Here is an 18580-nt window from a genome sequence, read left to right as displayed (position 1 = left end):
TTTTTGCATTTGTGGTTGTAGGGAAATGCATGGATCCCTCTCCAGCGATCGTCCATGCTGTCACTAATGTGATCTCTGCTGTGATTTTTGGGCACCGCTTCTCCAGAGACGATAAAGAATTCCCTCAGCTCATCAAAGCAAATGAAGTCATTGCCAGCAAAATAGTCAGCACATGGGGCAGGGTGAGTCTTAAGATGACTTCATATTCTAAGTGAGTGGTTAATCAAAGGAAGCAACCTGAGCACAGAAACCTGAATGTGTGACCTGGGACAGATTACAAGTTAGCCTGTGAAAGAAAGGCTGATAAATAAGAAAATGTACGCTTTCTGTGACAGACAGAGAGAGGAAACTAGGCTGAAGATGAATGCCCAAGAAGAGAGAAACTGAGTGAGTGAGAGTCTGTAGAATGAGAAAGAAGCTAAGGGAGAAAGAGAACGGAAGAGGAAAGTAAAGAATAAATGAAAAATAGACGGAGCGAGTAAGAGAAAAAGAAAACAAAGTATGCTAAAATACAAAAGAAAAGTCATGTACAACAAAAACTGCAGCAGTAGAAGTGAGAACATATGCAAGGTAAAACTAAAGGCAGATAAAAAAAAAGGGAGGGAGCACACAACCAAGACAGCTTAGGAGTGCTCAATGACTATTTTGGTTTATACTCACAGCTGGTGGCAATTTCCACTTATCAGGGAACCTGCCGCTTCCAGAGGTAGAAAAAATCCGTTTTGAAAAGCGGTTGTTTATTGCCCAACAAGGTAACAGTCTCTCTGAGTTTTTTCGGCTTCTTTCACCGTCTATACAACTTTATTCAAACATTCTTGGTGATGGTCATTTTGGGTCATTATACGGTCACTCAACTTATTCACTTAGTTGTTTCAGCATGGAATGTTGTTATGAATTTCTGAGTTTGATCATGTATTTGCAAACTGATGTTTTTGCCATCATTGTAACGGTCAATGTGTAAATATGCATTGTTTATTTATTTCTTTAGATACATAGCCCCTGATGAAGAGCCAGTTGGCTCGAAATGCATTGGGCATTCACAAAAAGTGAACTTCTTGTAAGAGCGTAATTTGGATTTATATGAAGAATTGAATGAAGATTCAACTAACAAATATTTTTGCAATGAATAAATTGCTTTAATCACTGAGACATTGATTTAATTCACTCACTACAAATGTTGGATTAAGTATGAACTATAGTTTTGAGAATTATTTCAAGGCATTGTCCTGAACGCAACTGTGCGTGGAGACTAGGGCCCCACTGGTCCTAGCATTGAAGGTTTGAAGTGTCAGGAATCCATGACTGTTGGAATCCACTCCACAGCACGCTATTGAGAAGAAGTGTTAAACGAGTAAAACTTTGTTTCTGAAACAAATTCGGAGTGCCTCTACCACCCATTTTGTTGTTTCAGTATCACAGTCATCTGGTACGAGAGCACCCAATCATGTCATTTGACTCCATTTCAAGTTTGACAGATAACAGAGCTAGTACCCTAGCGTATTCAACAGAACAAGCATCAGAAATATATGCATTGATACAGGATGTAAAAGCGTCAGATTTGCAAGGCAACACGGTCATCCAGCAATTAAAACAGCTAGAGTACTCTTTGAAGAGAGAAATGAACCAACGACTTCATGCATCTACCCTGATACAATATCATAGAGCCAAAAGAATTCCAAGAGGGTTGAGGATGTCCATTAAACCCATGCTATACAGGTTTCATCTAAACAAAGATTTCATGGAACGGTGGTATTCAATATTGAACAAATGTTCACTTGATTTAATTTTATTGTTAGTAGAAGAATTATCTAAAGTTATCAATGAACTTGCCAAGGAGATTTCAGAAATAAAACATAATTTATCAACCAGAATGAATGATGATGAGCTCAAAAAAGCTTTAGATGATATCAACATGAGACTGGACAAATACACGAAAGAAATACAGGAAGGTAAATTACGAAAATATAAACGTGACACGTTGGATTATAAACTCAACGAAGTTTATACATGGGCGGAAGTCTATGCACAAAGAAGACCACAATCCAGAAAACCAACCACGAATACTTCCTCGGAAGAAAGTATAGCCACAGACACCGACACCACAACCACTAGACCCACAGCGAAAAGTCAACTACCCAGTCCAGAATCAACCACAGATATCACCAAAGATATCATCGAAGAATCAGGAGCATCTGGATCCACACATTTTTTGTCCAGGGACCTGGATACAAGTCAACCACCGGGTCAATCAAAAAGCGTAAAACCAGGAGAAGCAACCACAAAACAAGGGCGCACAAGGAGCCAGAAGTAAATCTAGTAGTCAACATTTCTTCAAAGGAAATCACCAATGCACAAATTCAAACATTGAACAAAGGCCTTGGATACGTTCCAACTTATGACACCAATCTACTGGAATGTGAACTAGCCCTATACAAATTCACCAGAATTCTACGATTACGACATTTTTTTACAAATGTATTACCAGCCAAGGAAGACATACAAACCAAAGAGTTCCTTGAATTCAAACCCAAATCCACATACCAGGCACCAGTTTCGCATAAAATCATAGATTCATTCGATAATCTAGTGAGGAAAGATCTACAAAAATTACAATTCAGGAAAGCGAAGAATTCTAATCTAACTTTACAAGAAAAAAATATACTGAAATCAATTCAGAAGGACACAGAAATACAGATTCAAAAAGCAGATAAAGGAGGCGCAATTGTTCTTATGGATCGCTCATTTTACATCAATGCAGTACAAGAACACGTATCAGACACTCAAACTTATCTGAAATTGGATCAAGATCCTATATTTGAGCTTAAGGAAACGCTTGGAAGCATTCTTGATCATGCTTTGGAAATGGGATGGATCAGTGAAACCACCAAAAAATTTCTGACAGTAGAGTATCCAAGGAAACCCACCCTGTACATGTTGCCAAAGATCCATAAGAACTTGTTTAACCCACCGATGCGGCCCATAGTAACGGGTTGTGGAACCATCTTCGAGCCCTTGGGACACTATATTGATTATTTCCTACAACCGTTGGTTCAAGAATGGCCCTCGTATATCAAAGACACGACAGACTTCTTACTTAAGCTACAGAAAATTAAGTTCATGGAAGACATCATTTTTTGTACTATAGATGTCAAGTCTTTATATACTTCGATCCCTCACTCAGCTGGCATGGAGGCGGTAGAATGGGCTCTACTGCGCCAATCTTCGCTCAGAGCAGATAAAGTGTTCATTTTGGAACTTTTACATTTTTGTTTGCATCATAGTTATTTTTACTGGAACAATGATTTTTATTTGCAGCAGCAAGGCACATCCATGGGCTTTGCCGGGGCGCCGGCATATGCCAACACTTTCATGGCCAAATTTGAATCAGACTACATCTACAAAGATACCGGATGGACTGGAAATTTATTGCTATATTGCAGATTTATTGATGATATTCTTATTCTCTGGATTAACACTCAGGAAATGTTGGAAAGTAAAATTGAACAACTAAATCAAATTGATGAACACATTCAGTTCACCCATGCAATTGACCAGACTAAAATATCTTTCCTTGATGTCATCCTTACCAAAGAAGCGGGTTACATAAAAACGGAGGTTTTCAAAAAGCAAACAGATGTGAATAGCGCGCTCCATTTCCAAAGTTTCCATCCTAACAGCTTAAAACACAATTTACCATTGTCCCAATTTTTGCGGATAAAACGGATATGCTCTACTGCAGAGGATACGGAGAAGAACTTATCACTCCAACAGCAGATGTATCTTGCCAGGGGATACCCTACAGAAGTGATTGAATCAGCTAAACAACGCGCATCCAAATTCAATAGAGAGAGTCTCTTAACAAGTTGACCACGAAAACAGACAAACAGACAAGTCTTTGTATCAAAATTCTCCACAGCATCCGGTAAAGTGAAGAACATCATCATCAAAAGATGGGAATTGTTACAGAATGAGCCTGACTTTCACAAAATTTTTAAAGATCCTCCAATGTTTGCTTATAAACGCGCAAAAAACATCAAAGAAATCATCAACACTCCCATTAAGCAAGGGAACATTGCCCACAAAGGAATGAGTAAATGTCATAACTGCATTCATTGCAATAACGTTATAATCGGCAATACATTAAACCATCCATGTACTGGAGAAATCATCAGACTTCACCATAATTCTGATTGCAATTCAAACAAACTCATCTACTACATCAAATGTCCATGTGGCAAGTTGTATGTGGGCAAAACCGAAAGAAAAATTAAAACCCGGATTTCTGAGCACAAAAGTACAATCAGAACACTCAACAAACACAGCAGCTTGGCCATGCATTGGAATGAAGAGAAGCACAGTATCGCCCAACTCAGATTCTCTGTCCTAGAAAGAGTAGAGCAACGTCAAGACACAGATCTGACTAGAAGTCTCCTACAGAGGGAAACCTATTGGATTAAGCGTTTGGACACCTTAATGGAGAAAGGCATTAATGACAAAATAGACTATGCTTGTTATTTATGATGTATTTGTGTCAAAGGTTTCTTGTATCAGGATAGTACTGCATATTCATATATACCTATGTGATCAACCTTTCTTCTTGGGTTAGATTACCCTGACCAGTGACCCTCACCAACACACGTTTTAATTTTTTCCGGTCATACGTTTTTAAATTTTTCACCATTTTTCTCATGTCCAGGTTCATTTTTCGCTCTCTTTCAAGATGGCGGTACCATTCATCCAGTCACCTTGTTTAAAAAAAAATTTCAGTAGCACAGTATGCACGCGAGTATTACCTCCACCTTGATTCAGGCTTTTGCACTTGGTCTTGTCGTTTATTTTTTATAGTGGAACCAGTTTTACCTTTGATGATAGTCCGTGTATCATTAGTCACCTTTTTTTGAGATAGTTCCACCCATTTTGAGTAGGGTATCGTTGTTCAGTCACCTTTTTTATGTCTAAACATGCTCTGATTTAAGCGCATGCTCCCAACATACCGCCATGAGTTTCACCTGGTGATTTTTTGAGCCAGCAGTCGAACAGGTTCCTTTCATTGAATCGACCACGTTGTACTGTGTCGGTAAGATTTCTCATTTTGAATTTTCATTTCATAGTTCTTGCCAGTTTTTTTTCTCTACGTTCAGAGACGACATTCTAGTGTGTTCTGTTTTCAGGTTGATTCATCCGTTTTGAAAAGCGGTTGTTTATTGCCCAACAAGGTAACAGTCTCTCTGAGTTTTTTCGGCTTCTTTCACCGTCTATACAACTTTATTCAAACATTCTTGGTGATGGTCATTTTGGGTCATTATACGGTCACTCAACTTATTCACTTAGTTGTTTCAGCATGGAATGTTGTTATGAATTTCTGAGTTTGATCATGTATTTGCAAACTGATGTTTTTGCCATCATTGTAACGGTCAATGTGTAAATATGCATTGTTTATTTATTTCTTTAGATACATAGCCCCTGATGAAGAGCCGGTTGGCTCGAAATGCATTGGGCATTCACAAAAAGTGAACTTCTTGTAAGAGCGTAATTTGGATTTATATGAAGAATTGAATGAAGATTCAACTAACAAATATTTTTGCAATGAATAAATTGCTTTAATCACTGAGACATTGATTTAATTCACTCACTACAAATGTTGGATTAAGTATGAACTATAGTTTTGAGAATTATTTCAAGGCATTGTCCTGAACGCAACTGTGCGTGGAGACTAGGGCCCCACTGGTCCTAGCATTGAAGGTAGAAAAAATCTACCACAGCTGACATCATTTCAATGTTCCCATGATCAGGGAATATTTTAACACCATTCTCTGTTACAGATTTATGTAGGGGATTTACATAGGTTTTGTATGTTTTGCATTAATTGAATTTTAATTCACTTCGAGCATATTGAAATATACACAAAATAGAAGCAGAGTGATAATTCAAAACAGAGGAGGAGGCAACAGAGCTTACATTAAGAAAGGACACATTAAAGTTAGCAAACAGTATAGTAGGATGTGTTCCTCACATCCAAAGGACATCACCATTAAAATCAAATTCACATTGATTCTGTATAATTCCCCTTCTGATGTGTGCTTCAGTGTTTCTCCAAATGTCCCCAACTCTTCCTGTTGTCACATTTTTATTAAGATTTTATTTTTCCTGCCCCGTACCTTTGCACATTACATATTTTCTCATTTAGCACGTCGATCTCAGAGCACGTTTTAAATTGCAAAGTACATGGGCCTTTTGTCACTTGCTTTTGGCGCCCTACCTTTCTCACTGGAGAGTTGGAAGCTGCATCAGAGACAAATCTACTTCCACAGCAGCAAGATGTAGGAGATGGTTAGGGACACAAGTAGCAGAGATCTGTGGTTGTTGTGGATACCGGCTGTGGGTGGTGGGCACAAAAGGACTTAAGCGATTGGGTGAGCAAGGACTAGTTGAACAAGAGGTAGATTAAGAGGGGTCATGGACATAGGAAATTGAACTTTAAAGCTGTGGGAGTGAAGCCTTAAAAGTGATGTGAGCTGTCGCTGAGTTTTAACCCAGTTACAACAATATGGCACCTAGAATTAAACACTAGTCCCTGTAGGGAATCTGAGCATAACCATAGCAGCTTGACACAAACAGCAAGGCTTTCCTTCGAGAATACACAGGAAAACCAGGACTTGTATTGATTGAGTTTAATCTGTGTTCTGTTGCCCAATTCTTACATACTATCACTGTAGTTGTACAGGGCATACCACAACTTAGGGGCCGATTACGATGCGGTTGGAAAAAGCTCCAACTGTTGGTTAGAGCCTTTCTGACCACATCATAATATGCTGGCGATGAAGGCGGTCGGAAAGGAATCTGAACAGTCATTCCAACAGGGTGGGAGAGCCCGTTTGCCAGTCGAAATGCAGGCAGTTATCCAAAGGGCGGCTCTTTCCGCCCTAGGGATTACGATGTTGTGTTTTGGCAGCCTTTCTGTGCTGGCCTTTCCGACACAGAAAGGCTGTAGGAACTCGACTTTGAGGGCCCCCAGCAGGACCCCCTTGGGTGCATGGCCTCTGGTTGGAGGCCCCGTTGAGCCCTGCATGGGATGAACTGAACCTTCTATTTAACAATGGGAGCATGCATTACAGCTGGAATAAATGCTCCCATTGTAAAGTATAGGACTGTTCGGTCGCATCCTAATTAGTAGGTTGGGACAGTCGACCGGGTGTCGGTTGGTCCCATGACCGAGACCATGAGACAATGTCGGCTGGAGGAAACTCCGCCGACATCGCAATAGGGCCCATCATTTTTCTTTTATTCTAAGTTTTCTGACAATTCAGTTCATAATTTAATTTTGTCTTAGACACACAGCCAATCAAACACTTGTCCCACACACCTACTCACATAAATAAGAGAGTGATGCTTCATGACTGTCTACTGATAACCCAGAATACATCTGTATTAGAGGGAGATTGTGTCAAACAATAGCATTCAGAGAGCATTCTGCTAAGTTCCTACAATATTTTTGTTGATTGTATGATCAGAAAAGGACACTCTGCTTAATCAATACAATTCTTTCACTCCAGCTCTTTGATGTGTTCCCCTGGCTGATGCGGCATCTTCCAGGACCTCATCAGGATGTCTTCAAGAGCAATTCCTTCTTGGAAGAATTTATTAAGAAGGAAATCCAGAGTCACAAAGAGAATGGAGTGCATGAGGAGCCCCAGGACTTGTTGGATTTCTATCAAACTAAAATATCAAGAGTAAGTGTTTCCTTCTGGCATGTTGACTGGTCTACTTATGCTCCCAGGGGGTGCTTTGTACATAGAAAAAACAAATGCCATGATAAGAAAGAAAAGGTCAAACAGGAATCTTTCTACCTGATTGATTTCTCATGCAAAGGGGTATTCATCCTACAATAACTGAAGAATAAAGTGTGTGAATAAATAATAAAAAGCTCTGTGTGCACAATTCTTGAATAACCTCAGCTCTTAACTAACAAACAAACTGAGCTTTCAAAAGCCATGCCTTTTTAAGGTCATAAATCAGTACCTGGTTGATTCTTGGAATAACCCTTCTTCATCTTTAAAAAGGAGGGGGCCCCATCCTCAGCAAGCTTAGTACCTCACCACATTTCTTACAGGAACAAACAGAAAACACAGCCCCAGCAAGTCAACCAAATCCTATTGACAGAGATTTTTTCACAGCTTTCCAAAGGAAGTGAAAGCCAATAAATGTGGCAATTCACAGAACACAAAATGAATACATACATCACCCTTCCCTAATTCTATTGTCCTTTCTCCCTTCACCTCTTTCATATATGCTTCTAAGTAATTCCATTCCTCTATTCAGAGGGAGATACTGCTCTTCCCAATCACTCCTCAATGTGAGATTATTGAAACTACCCATCCCTCCAATTTCTTAAGTCTTTCTTCGCTTCCATTCCTCTATCCATTCCACTGGATAGAGGAATCAATTATTCTCACCCATAAATACTGCAGGCACGAGCCCTCATCCACATTAGTTATGTCCCCATAACAGAGTTATAATATAACCTTACCTTAGGAGAAAATTAAATCTGCAATTCGTATAAATTCATTCTGCAATTCACCATATTAATTTACATCAATTACATTTTATGACCAGGACTTTACATCATCACTCAGTTCCCCAAGTTATGATGTCTTCACAATAAGCTCTTTCAGTATTTCAGATTTGCTAAGTTTTTATATTCATATCCCATTCAGGACTCCCAGGATGTCGCCTCTACATTTGATGAGCATAACATGGTACGCCTTGCAGCTGATTTGTTTCTAGCTGGGACAGAGACCACCACCACCACCCTACGCTGGGCACTACTTTACCTGGTGAATCAACCAGAAATTCAAGGTGAGCACTAAGATGGGTACTACTGAAAGTATGTTTTGCCCTACGTAGTATGAATTCAGTAGTCTAAGGAATGGGTGTTTTCAGTAGATTAGAAAATGTAATTAAAGAATTATATTTGAGGTTGCATGATATTCCACTAAGAGATGGATGTTTATTTACAGATTTGACACAATATATGTGGCCTGTCAAATCTACTAAAAAACAAGCACCATTTGCAGAATGTACTTTATGGGATGTATAGGTGAACAGTCAATTGCATCAATCCACCAAAATGCCATGGGTAGCAGAAGTGAGATCACACAACCCTAATACATCCTCTATTTTTATTACAATTTGTGACATTGCATTACATTTGACCGTGTTAACACAACAGGAAGAGATGTGAAGGAAGTGATCTTCGACACTGGTAAAACTAGCAGTAAACAAAGTTAAAAGAAGTGTAAAATTAATACAACTCAGAAAAGTTCATGATAATAATAATTGTTAAAAAGTTGAAAAATTATATTGTAATTCATATCAACATATAGTCCAGGGTGCAGCCATGATATATGTCAGATCATCCCACATCAGCCTAACAAACCAAAAGCTGATGCTTCATAAATTACTACAGAGACTTTCTCTTCTTTCCTGGATGGTTGATACACAAGAAAATGTCACTAGGGCCTGACGGACCAACCAATTTAGGAATACTGTTGTTGTGTTGTGCTAGTTGGGTTGACTCTTTTATGTATTGAAAAAACATTGACCACTGTGTGATTTAGTATTGAAAGAACTTAGGGCCTGATTACGATGATGGTGAGACCGCCACCGCCAGCCTGACAGTGGTGGTCTCACTGCCATCGTAAGCAGGGTTCGAGGAACTGTCACAGGGGAAGCATATCCCCACAACGGTGACAGTGCCTGCCAGGCCCACCAAAGGGAATATGATGTCCCTTTCCGCCTGCATTTTTCATGTAGGCAAAAAGGGAGTTTGGGGGCCCATGGTGGGCCCCCCTTCTCCCCTGCCCTCCGATATGGGCACTGGTGGAAACCTATGGTGCCCCACTACATATCCCTGAACCGTGTGCCTGCCACGTAGTTCAGGTATATGTCAGGTGTCCCTATTTTACATTGCGGCTGGTGCTGCAACCAGCAACACCCACCGCAATGCAAAACATAGGCATTGCGTCCGCCGTGGTGGCGGTCACTTTGTAATGCCTCTTACGGGACCGCCAACACCATCTCAGGCGGTCCTGTTTCCGATACTACAAAGTACTATTTACAAACTGCACTTTTGTAGTATCATGGGGTGTAACTTTCTCTTTTGTAATAACGCATATGTGTAACTTACACTTTTGTAGTAAATTACACTTGTAACTTAGTAACTTGCAATTGTGTGATATGTCCAGTGGTAAACAGCCATTTCAACACAGCTTTTACACCGCATACCATTACATTGCATGTGTTTCAACGCATGCAATGTAACAAGGCGTAGCCTTTACTACGCATGTTATTTAATCGCATGCGCTTTTGCAATGCATGCAATGTAATGGTGATCCACCTCATTGTGAGGAAACTGAGGCTCTTCCGTTTCCTCACAACGACGTGCATCGTGCACCGCACCTCAGCCGACGTGAAGCGAAGCAGAAACCAGGGAGAGGAATCACGAGGAGAGCGAGGTAAGGGGGATTGGGCCGGGGGGAGTGTTTTAAGGTTTGGGGCAGTGTTGTAGTGTTTGTGTAGTGCAGGGTAGTGTTTTAGGGTTTAGGGTAGTGTCGGGGGGTCATGCAGGGTAGTGTTTGAGTGTAGGAACTGGACTGGGGGTTGGAAGAAGGTCGTGCTGGAGGTAGTGTTTTAGGGTTTAGGGTAGTGCTGTGGTATGTGTGTAGTGCAGGGTAGTGTTTTAGGGTAGTGTCGGGGGTTGTGCAGGGTAGTGTTTAAATGTAGGGAGCGGACTGGGGGTTGGTGAGGGTCGTGCTGGAGTTAGCATTTTAGGGTTTAGGGTAGTGTTGTGGTGTGTGTGTAGTGCAGGGTAGTGTTTTATAGTTTAGGGTAGTGTTGGGCGGTTGTACAGGGTAGTGTTTAACTGTATGGAGCAGACTGGTTGTCAGGGGAGGGTCGTGCTGGGGGTAGTGTTTTAGGGTTTGGGGTACTGTTGTAATGTTGTGTAGTGTAGGGTAGTGTTTTAGGGTTTAGGGTAGTGCTGGGGTGTCGTGCAGGGCAGTGTTTAAGGGTAGTGCTGTGGTGTGTGTGTAGTGCAGGGTAGTGTTTTAGGGTTTAGGGTAGTGTCAGGGGGGTTGTGCAGGGTAGTGTTTAAGAGTAGGGAGCGGAATGGGGGTCGGGGAAGGGTCGTGCTGGAGGTAGTGTTTTTGGGTTTAGAGTAGTGCTGTGGTGTGTGTGTAGTGCAGGGTAGTGTTTTAGGGTTTAGGGTAGTATCGGGGGTCATGCAGGGTAGTGTTTAAGTGTAGGGAGCAGACTGGGGGTCGGGGGAGGGTCATGCTGGAGGTAGTTTTTTAGGGTTTAGAGTAGTGTCGTGGTGTGTGTGTGTAGTGCAGGGTAGTGTTGTTGAGTTTAGGGTACTGTCAGGGGGTCGTGCTGGGTAGTCTTCATGTAGGGAGAGTACTAGGGGTCAGGGAAGGTTGTGCAGTGGTACTAAATTAGGGTTTAGGGCAGGGCAGGGTAGTGTCACTTACATTGCATACTTTTAACATGAGTATAGCTTTACCACGCATGCCTTTGCGTTGTAATGGTATGCGTGGTAAAAGCATATGCTTGGTAAAAGTATGCGATGTAATGGCATGTTTTTGTACTTGCATCACATAGTAATACCTGCGTTGTAATGGCACGCGTGGTATTAGTATGCGTTGTAATGAGTCATGCTCATGTCCAGCACTAGAAAGCACCAAAGACTGGTGCAACAACTCTCTCCCATTCAAAGTAAAGGAGTTAATGACTTAAAATAAAACCCTGTAGGAAATAATGTTAAATTAAATTATATAAAAACATAAATTAATGTTAAACATAATTTATACACAATCCATATTTATGTATTATTGTTTAAAAAGATGCAAAACTAGTATATTTTTATTATTTAAATATACCATTTTTAACAACCTGCTTCTAGTTAAATATAATATGACATTACATTTTATTCAAACTAACTAACTTACATTTACTTAATTCTAATAATTATTAATGGACATTAACATTTTTCTCTAGGTAGGAACTCTTTTTTTAATTTAAATGTCAGAAAAATATTTAAATAAAATAAAATATATTGCCATCAATTAAAGTTTTAATTCAAAATGAATTTATTAATGCTGTACTACTTCGTTATTTTCTTCTACATGAAAGCACACATATAGCGTGAATTTACATTACAATTTAACATAAAATTATTTGTAATATCTGTTTTTGTTTAAAATAGACTTTTTTATTGTTTCCCTATACTTTTCTATGCAGAGATCTCCACCCTGAATGTGGTGGTCAAGGCTGTGATTTTTTTTAATGTACATTAATATTTATTAAAAGTGATGTGCAGATTTAATTTAAATTATTTCAATGATTTTTAATTAAAAAGTATTGTTACGTTGTCTTTCAAATTCAAAACAGGTATTTAAAATATTTTATAATTAAACAAATACATGAATACTATTTTTTAAAATGATGTGTATTATTGGTTTATATGTTTACTTACTTTAATTATTTAAAATAATTGGTTTTCATTTAATATTATTGCTTATGGGGGTTAATACAAAAGCACAGTTTTTGAATACCTAAAAGTAGTAAACTTACTCAAATGTGTAAGTTACCTTTATGAATCAGGTCCAATATATTTAATGTCACAACCCAATACTAGGAAAAGTATGCACTTTATTCAGTGCCCTGTATGGTCTGAATAGCAGCAATGAAATATCCCCCTTATTTCATCACTTGATTGGTAGATCTACTTGGCAAGGCAAAAATATATCCTCTTCCACAAGCCCCCAATCAAATGTATTTGGGTGTAATTCAATAAGTAGATGATGAAGATGTTTCTTTTGAACATGATTAAGTTTATGAAGAAAGAGAAGCATAGACTTTTATGTTCTGATTATGGAAACAATGCTTTTCCCAATAATGGACAAGAGAAACCATTAAGACATATTGAAACTTCTGCCTCAAATCACACCACTGGCTGGCTGGTGTGAACAGGCAGAGCACAGTTACTACCTCCATGTTTGCAGGAGATTGCTTTGTCTACTCTTCCCGTGGCCCTGATGGCAGATGGGAAATCAAATGTGAAGTTCACTCACGTGGCTGAATAGTGAATAGTTACATGTTGATTGTTCTTGATTGCTCTTGAATTTTCAATGGTACATCTCTCCAAGCTACTTTGGTCTGCATCAGAATATAATCTCATAGTGCCTGCATACAGGAAAGCCAGCTAGGGTGGCAGAGGTGTTGTTGTGGACACAACCAGGCTATGAAATTCTCTTCCCAGGGAACTGAAAATTAAAACTGATCTGTTAGCTTTCAAGAAAGCACTGAAACGTAACTGTTTAATCAATATTCTCACCGTCTTCATCTTTATACATCTCATCTCTCTGAGACTAGTGCCTAGACACCCAAGGGTATCACTTTTATTTCATTTCATGGTTTAGAAAAGCCTGAGGGGGTGTGGCCAGGGAGAAGGCCAGGCAAGACGTGTCTCCTCTGAGCTCCGTGTGAGAGCCCCTATTCCCCCCAATGCATTAAATCTTTACAGGAGTGAACCTTGGCGCAACCCCATTATGAGAGACGAGAGTCATGGGGGACGCCAGACAAGATGCTAGGCCTAGATGGAGGGGAGGCCAAAAAAAGACACGGCTGCCGGCGCGGAGGTGGCTATCTTCCTAGAGAGCACCAGGCCAAAGACATACTATCCCCGTGATCCGCAGGAATGAGTCCTCAGTGAAGAGAGCCATGAGGAGATAGAGCGATGGCATCAGTGGGAGAGGGCTCCCTTAGGAGTCCAGGAGTGAGCACTGGGGCTCTGACTGGGCCCTAGGCCTGCCACGGCACGTGGCCGCACTCATAAGCAGGCCCAGAGTCCCCATGGAGGTGCCAGAGATGGTGTCCAGAGCTGAGGCAAAACAGATGAGCCCTGTTCTGGCAGCAGGCCCGCACTGAGGGGTACAAGTAGCCTATGCAATAACCCCTAGAGCAGAGACAGAGCAGGCGGACCCCAGTCTGGCAGTGGTCAGAGGTACCCACACAAGGCAAAAGAGAGCCGGTACAGGGTCCTCGAGGTGGCGATGATCCAGAGGGGCTCTATCTCAGCAGCGGGCCTGCCTTAGGGATCGGGCCCATGCCACGATGCAATGTCGATCTGAGGACAATCCCCAGAGGGTGATGGAGTGGGCAGGCCCAGAACTGGCAGTGGGCCCATCCATGCAGTCAATGGTGTCTGCATGAGGATACTGGGGCCGCAAGAGTGCATGTTAGCCCCAGCTTGATGGTGGGGCTGTGTAGCGACTGCCGGCCGGGAGGCTCATGAAGGAGCACAACCAACAAGACACAGAGGCCTCACCGATGCAGCTACAGCATGGCACTGGACTCAGGCACTGAGGAGACTTTCCTGGGTGGGGAGGGTGTGCCGAGCAGGCAGCTGATACTGGTTGGCCCCACTTAGGAACCCTAGAAGGGACAGTGAGTAGAAAAGGGTTGGAGGTCTTGTAGATCTAATCAGCAGCCCTGCTGTAAAATAGAACCTGAGGAGAGGCATAGGATCCAGGGGCCCTGAGGGGGGCTTATCGAATCTTTCGCCAGTGTGGAGTTCCCTGGAAGTTGGTCCCGTGGGGCCCTTGGACTCATCTGTCCCTTGCGCCGATGGTGTTCAACAGAGCAAAGGTTCCTTGCTCTTCCTCCAACAGAGACATACTACAGAAACCTGAGGGGAACCATTGGGAGAGCTCCCAGCCGCCACCCAGTGATTCGTGGTGGGGGGGAATCCTGATCCCCAAGGCCCCAGAAACCAAGGAAGCCATCCAGCTATTACTCTCTGAATTCCACAAAGACACGACTTCACTATGGCTAGATTTCACTGGGGTCTTAACCGATCTCGACCAATCCCTACATCAAACAGACATACAGTCTTTATACACTAACATACCCCATGAAGAGGTATTGAGAGAGATCATTGAGCTCATGGATTCAAGGCCACAACCCCTACAGGTACCCAGATGGTTCATCACAGAACTCACTAAGATAGCGATGACAAGAAATTACTACAAATTTGACAGCAACTATTACTTTCAGGTCAAGAGCGTAGCTACGGTGGTGGGGTTTGCCCCAGACCTAGCAAACCTTTATATGGCTGACTACATAGACAGACACATCTTTACAACCCCAAACCCCCATCTACAGAAAATAAAAAGTGGGTGAGACGTATAGATAATGTGTTCTTTCTATGGAGGGGGTCAGAACATGAACTACACAACTTCCACATATGGCTTAATACACTGTCCACTGACATACGGTTCACCTGTGAATTCAGCAACACAGCTATTCCATTTCTAGATTTGTGGGTCAAAGTCAAGAAAGTCTATAGCTATTTTTCACTGTACAGGAAACTTACTGAGAGGAATGTGTTGCTCTACTCTAGTGGTCACTCACAGAACCTGGGGGACACTTTGCTCTTTGGGCACTTCCTCCAGAACTACACTAAGTTCTTAGACAAGATCTTAGACAAGGAGAGTGGTGGCGAGGTATATAGGTGCAGAGTGACTAAGAATCTGCATCTTAAATGTTCATTAACTGTATGGTGCTCTGGAGGATGAAGAGCCACCCAATCATTCTCTTTCGGAAAATACATTTCCAATTTGAATTCAAACGGGATCTCCGAACACTCAAGAAAATCGATCATTTGTCGAGGGTTGTGTTATCGACTGTTCTTTTATTGCAGTATCCAATTCTAGTCCTTACACTCTGGCTTTTCACTCGCCCAATACCCAACACATTTTTAGAATTAAGCTGTAATTGTGACAGCAGACTTCCTCAGGGCTATATTATAAATACAGGAGTATTAAAAACAGAGGAAACTCTGGGAAAATTAAAGAGTCCAATCACCGGGGGTCACTGACCTAAAGGGCACCCAACTTGTGCCGTGTTTAATCCTAAAAGTCAAACCATGGAGTAATTCAATATTGTTTACAAGTAGTGTCAGTGAAGCGAGGAAAGAGGTGTTGTTATGGGTGCACTCAATGCAGTGTACTTCTCATGCAATTTAGTGAAGAGTTCCAAACATACATGTTACATACCATATAATTTAGCTAGTCATGAGTATGGTTAGATTAGTGGGCAAAAGTGTGGATGTATTTGTGGCAAATTGTGAGTAGTTTAAAGCAATTGTCACCACGGATATAAGGGAACTATAAGTAACCTCTATTTCAAAGTATTCAAGATTGGTCATCATATTCAGGATATCAAGGAAATCCTAGTGTAGGCCGGATATGTGTAACGAAGTAAGGTTGAGGTTAAGGTTGAGGTCTGTAATGGGAAAAGACCAGTATATATCTCTCTGACTGGTGGAACAAGTAAGTGATAGGTCAAATATTCCCATTCAGCATGCTAATGACCATAGCCAATATGTGTCTAGACAATACACACATCGTAGTACTGGGTATCACCTACAAACAATGCGTGGTAAGTCACGCTAACTTATGATGTGTGACGAGTACCCACATAGCCTAAAACCGTCATGTCTAGATAGTAACCAGAGAATAAAAGTGACATATACATTCAGTTGCACTAAGAGATCTGATTATTTTCATGAATCATGAATCTAATATGCTTATCCAAAAATGTATCGAACTTGGTTATCCCAGGCGCCTTGTAAGGCAAGCACAAAAAGGGGTTCGGTGCAAGGGGATGTACTCCTACAACCACAGCAAATAGACAACAAGTGCAAACATATTATTTGCGTCTGCACTTATAACTTAGCAAGCAATTACATTAAAAAAAAGTTAAGAATGTTAGGGAAACTGGAAATTGGAACAACCTTGAGCTTCAGGATGACCTTAATTAAAGATTGTTGTGGTGAGTTTTTCCTCCTGGTACAAACCACCACAAGACACTTTCATGCGTTCCCTCATTATTACCACAGATGAGTCACCCAATCCAGGGTTTCCATCACAACCACTCGACTGTAGGTTAGTTTGGCCCACCCAACAGTACAATTAATACATTTAAATTGTATTCAATTAAATTAGGCCCACTAGGCATTTTCTCCCCCACAGGTGCTTCCCAACCTGCACCCAGATGAAGACCATGTCTAAATTGTATGCATTGGATTGAAAGGTTGACACAATAATAGAATACTGTTTTATATTTTGATACCTGAGTATTTCACTCTGTCAGAGTGTGTACAAACCACCTTTTGCATCCTGAGTCAGTCACTATTCATGTACATAGACCCCATAGCACCACTGTTTTGCTTTATCACTAGTGTAAGCACGGCATCACCGCCACCCCCATGAACAGGACAATACATTTTACTCCAAATTACACAAAACCTTTTAATACAGAAATTACCTCCTGCTTCCCATTCCTGGCTACCCAGGCCCATAGACTCCAAAATTAATGTCAAGGTCCTCTCCGATCGCACGGCAGTGGGGCTGGTGGTGGGGCTGGCAGAGCCACATAGACTGTTTCTGAGACCATGGGTGACGAACAAGGGGATGCTCCAAGACCCAACCTTATCAGGCTCTATAAAAGATACAATAGAACACTACTTCACCGACAACGATAACACAGAGGTGCAACTGCAAACCTTTAGGATGCAGTTAAGGCGGTCTCCCGAGGGAAACTCATCTCCCACGTGACTGCATTTTAGCGCATGGCCAAACTCCTCAAGAAAGGATGCTCAAATAGATCCCTAACAGATCTCCGCAAGCTTAGATGAGAGCTCAAACAGATACTGACGAAGGAGGCAGCTAAGACGTTACTCTATGTCAATCAAGCTTATTACAAATGGGGGTATAAGGCGGATAGACTCCTAGCCCAAAAGCTGTGCTAGTGAGTGACGCATAACTACTTCAAGGAGGTCAGAGACGAGGATGGCCAGCTGCGCCAAGCACAGTTTTACGGTCCTTTTATAGTACTTTCTGCCACGCCCAGACCTTATATTGGCAACATCAAGAGGGATATCTTTGCAGGTATACACACCCGAACAGAGAGGATGAGTTGCATCAGTTAGATAAGGACATCACAATGGACCAGGTCTGGACTGCGATTAATAACCTCCCATCACGTAAAAACCCAGGCCCAGATGGGTTTCCTGCCTCCTTTTACAAAATCTATGCGACCCCATTGAATGGCCCCTAACAAGGGTTTTCAACTTTTTTCTAAAAATGATGCTACGGGCCTACCTCACACTCTTCCTGAAACCTGACAAGCCCATGATGCTATGCTCCTCATAGATCTCCGAACCCACAGAGATCAACTGTGGAGTACCCCGAGGATCCTCGCTCAGCCCCACGATCTTCAACATCTACATGGCCCCAGTCGCCGCCATCGTTAGACAGCATGGGCTCAGCATAGTATCCTACGCCGACGACACCCAGCTCTTGTCAGTGAAATTGCTCTCCCACCCTAGCAGCTCCACCATTGAGTGAGGCCTTCCCCAGCCCCTGCACTCTCTAGTGTGAGTGTTCGAGGCCCTCCTCCACCTGCAGGTTCACCTGTGCCTCATCCCTGGTGGTCCAGTGGACCTCTGTCTCCCACT

At 41.7% G+C, this 18580-nt stretch overlaps 1 protein-coding gene across 1 annotated transcript in view; it reads left to right on the top strand.

The window, feature by feature from the left end:
* LOC146786139 (cytochrome P450 2J4-like) overlaps window positions 1–18580 on the top strand; it is an 87946-nt gene that overhangs the window by 34232 nt on the left and 35134 nt on the right. Inside the window, exons 4-6 of the mRNA XM_085635641.1 lie at window positions 22–182; window positions 7554–7730; window positions 8715–8856. Coding sequence (XP_085491767.1) covers window positions 22–182; window positions 7554–7730; window positions 8715–8856 — 480 coding nt within the window. The remainder of the gene's footprint in view (window positions 1–21; window positions 183–7553; window positions 7731–8714; window positions 8857–18580) is intronic.

The sequence above is a fragment of the Triturus cristatus genome, chromosome 11, assembly GCF_964204655.1.
Source record: "Triturus cristatus chromosome 11, aTriCri1.1, whole genome shotgun sequence".
In the NCBI taxonomy this organism is placed as follows: domain Eukaryota; kingdom Metazoa; phylum Chordata; class Amphibia; order Caudata; family Salamandridae; genus Triturus; species Triturus cristatus.
This window is presented reverse-complemented; position numbering and strand designations above follow the sequence as displayed.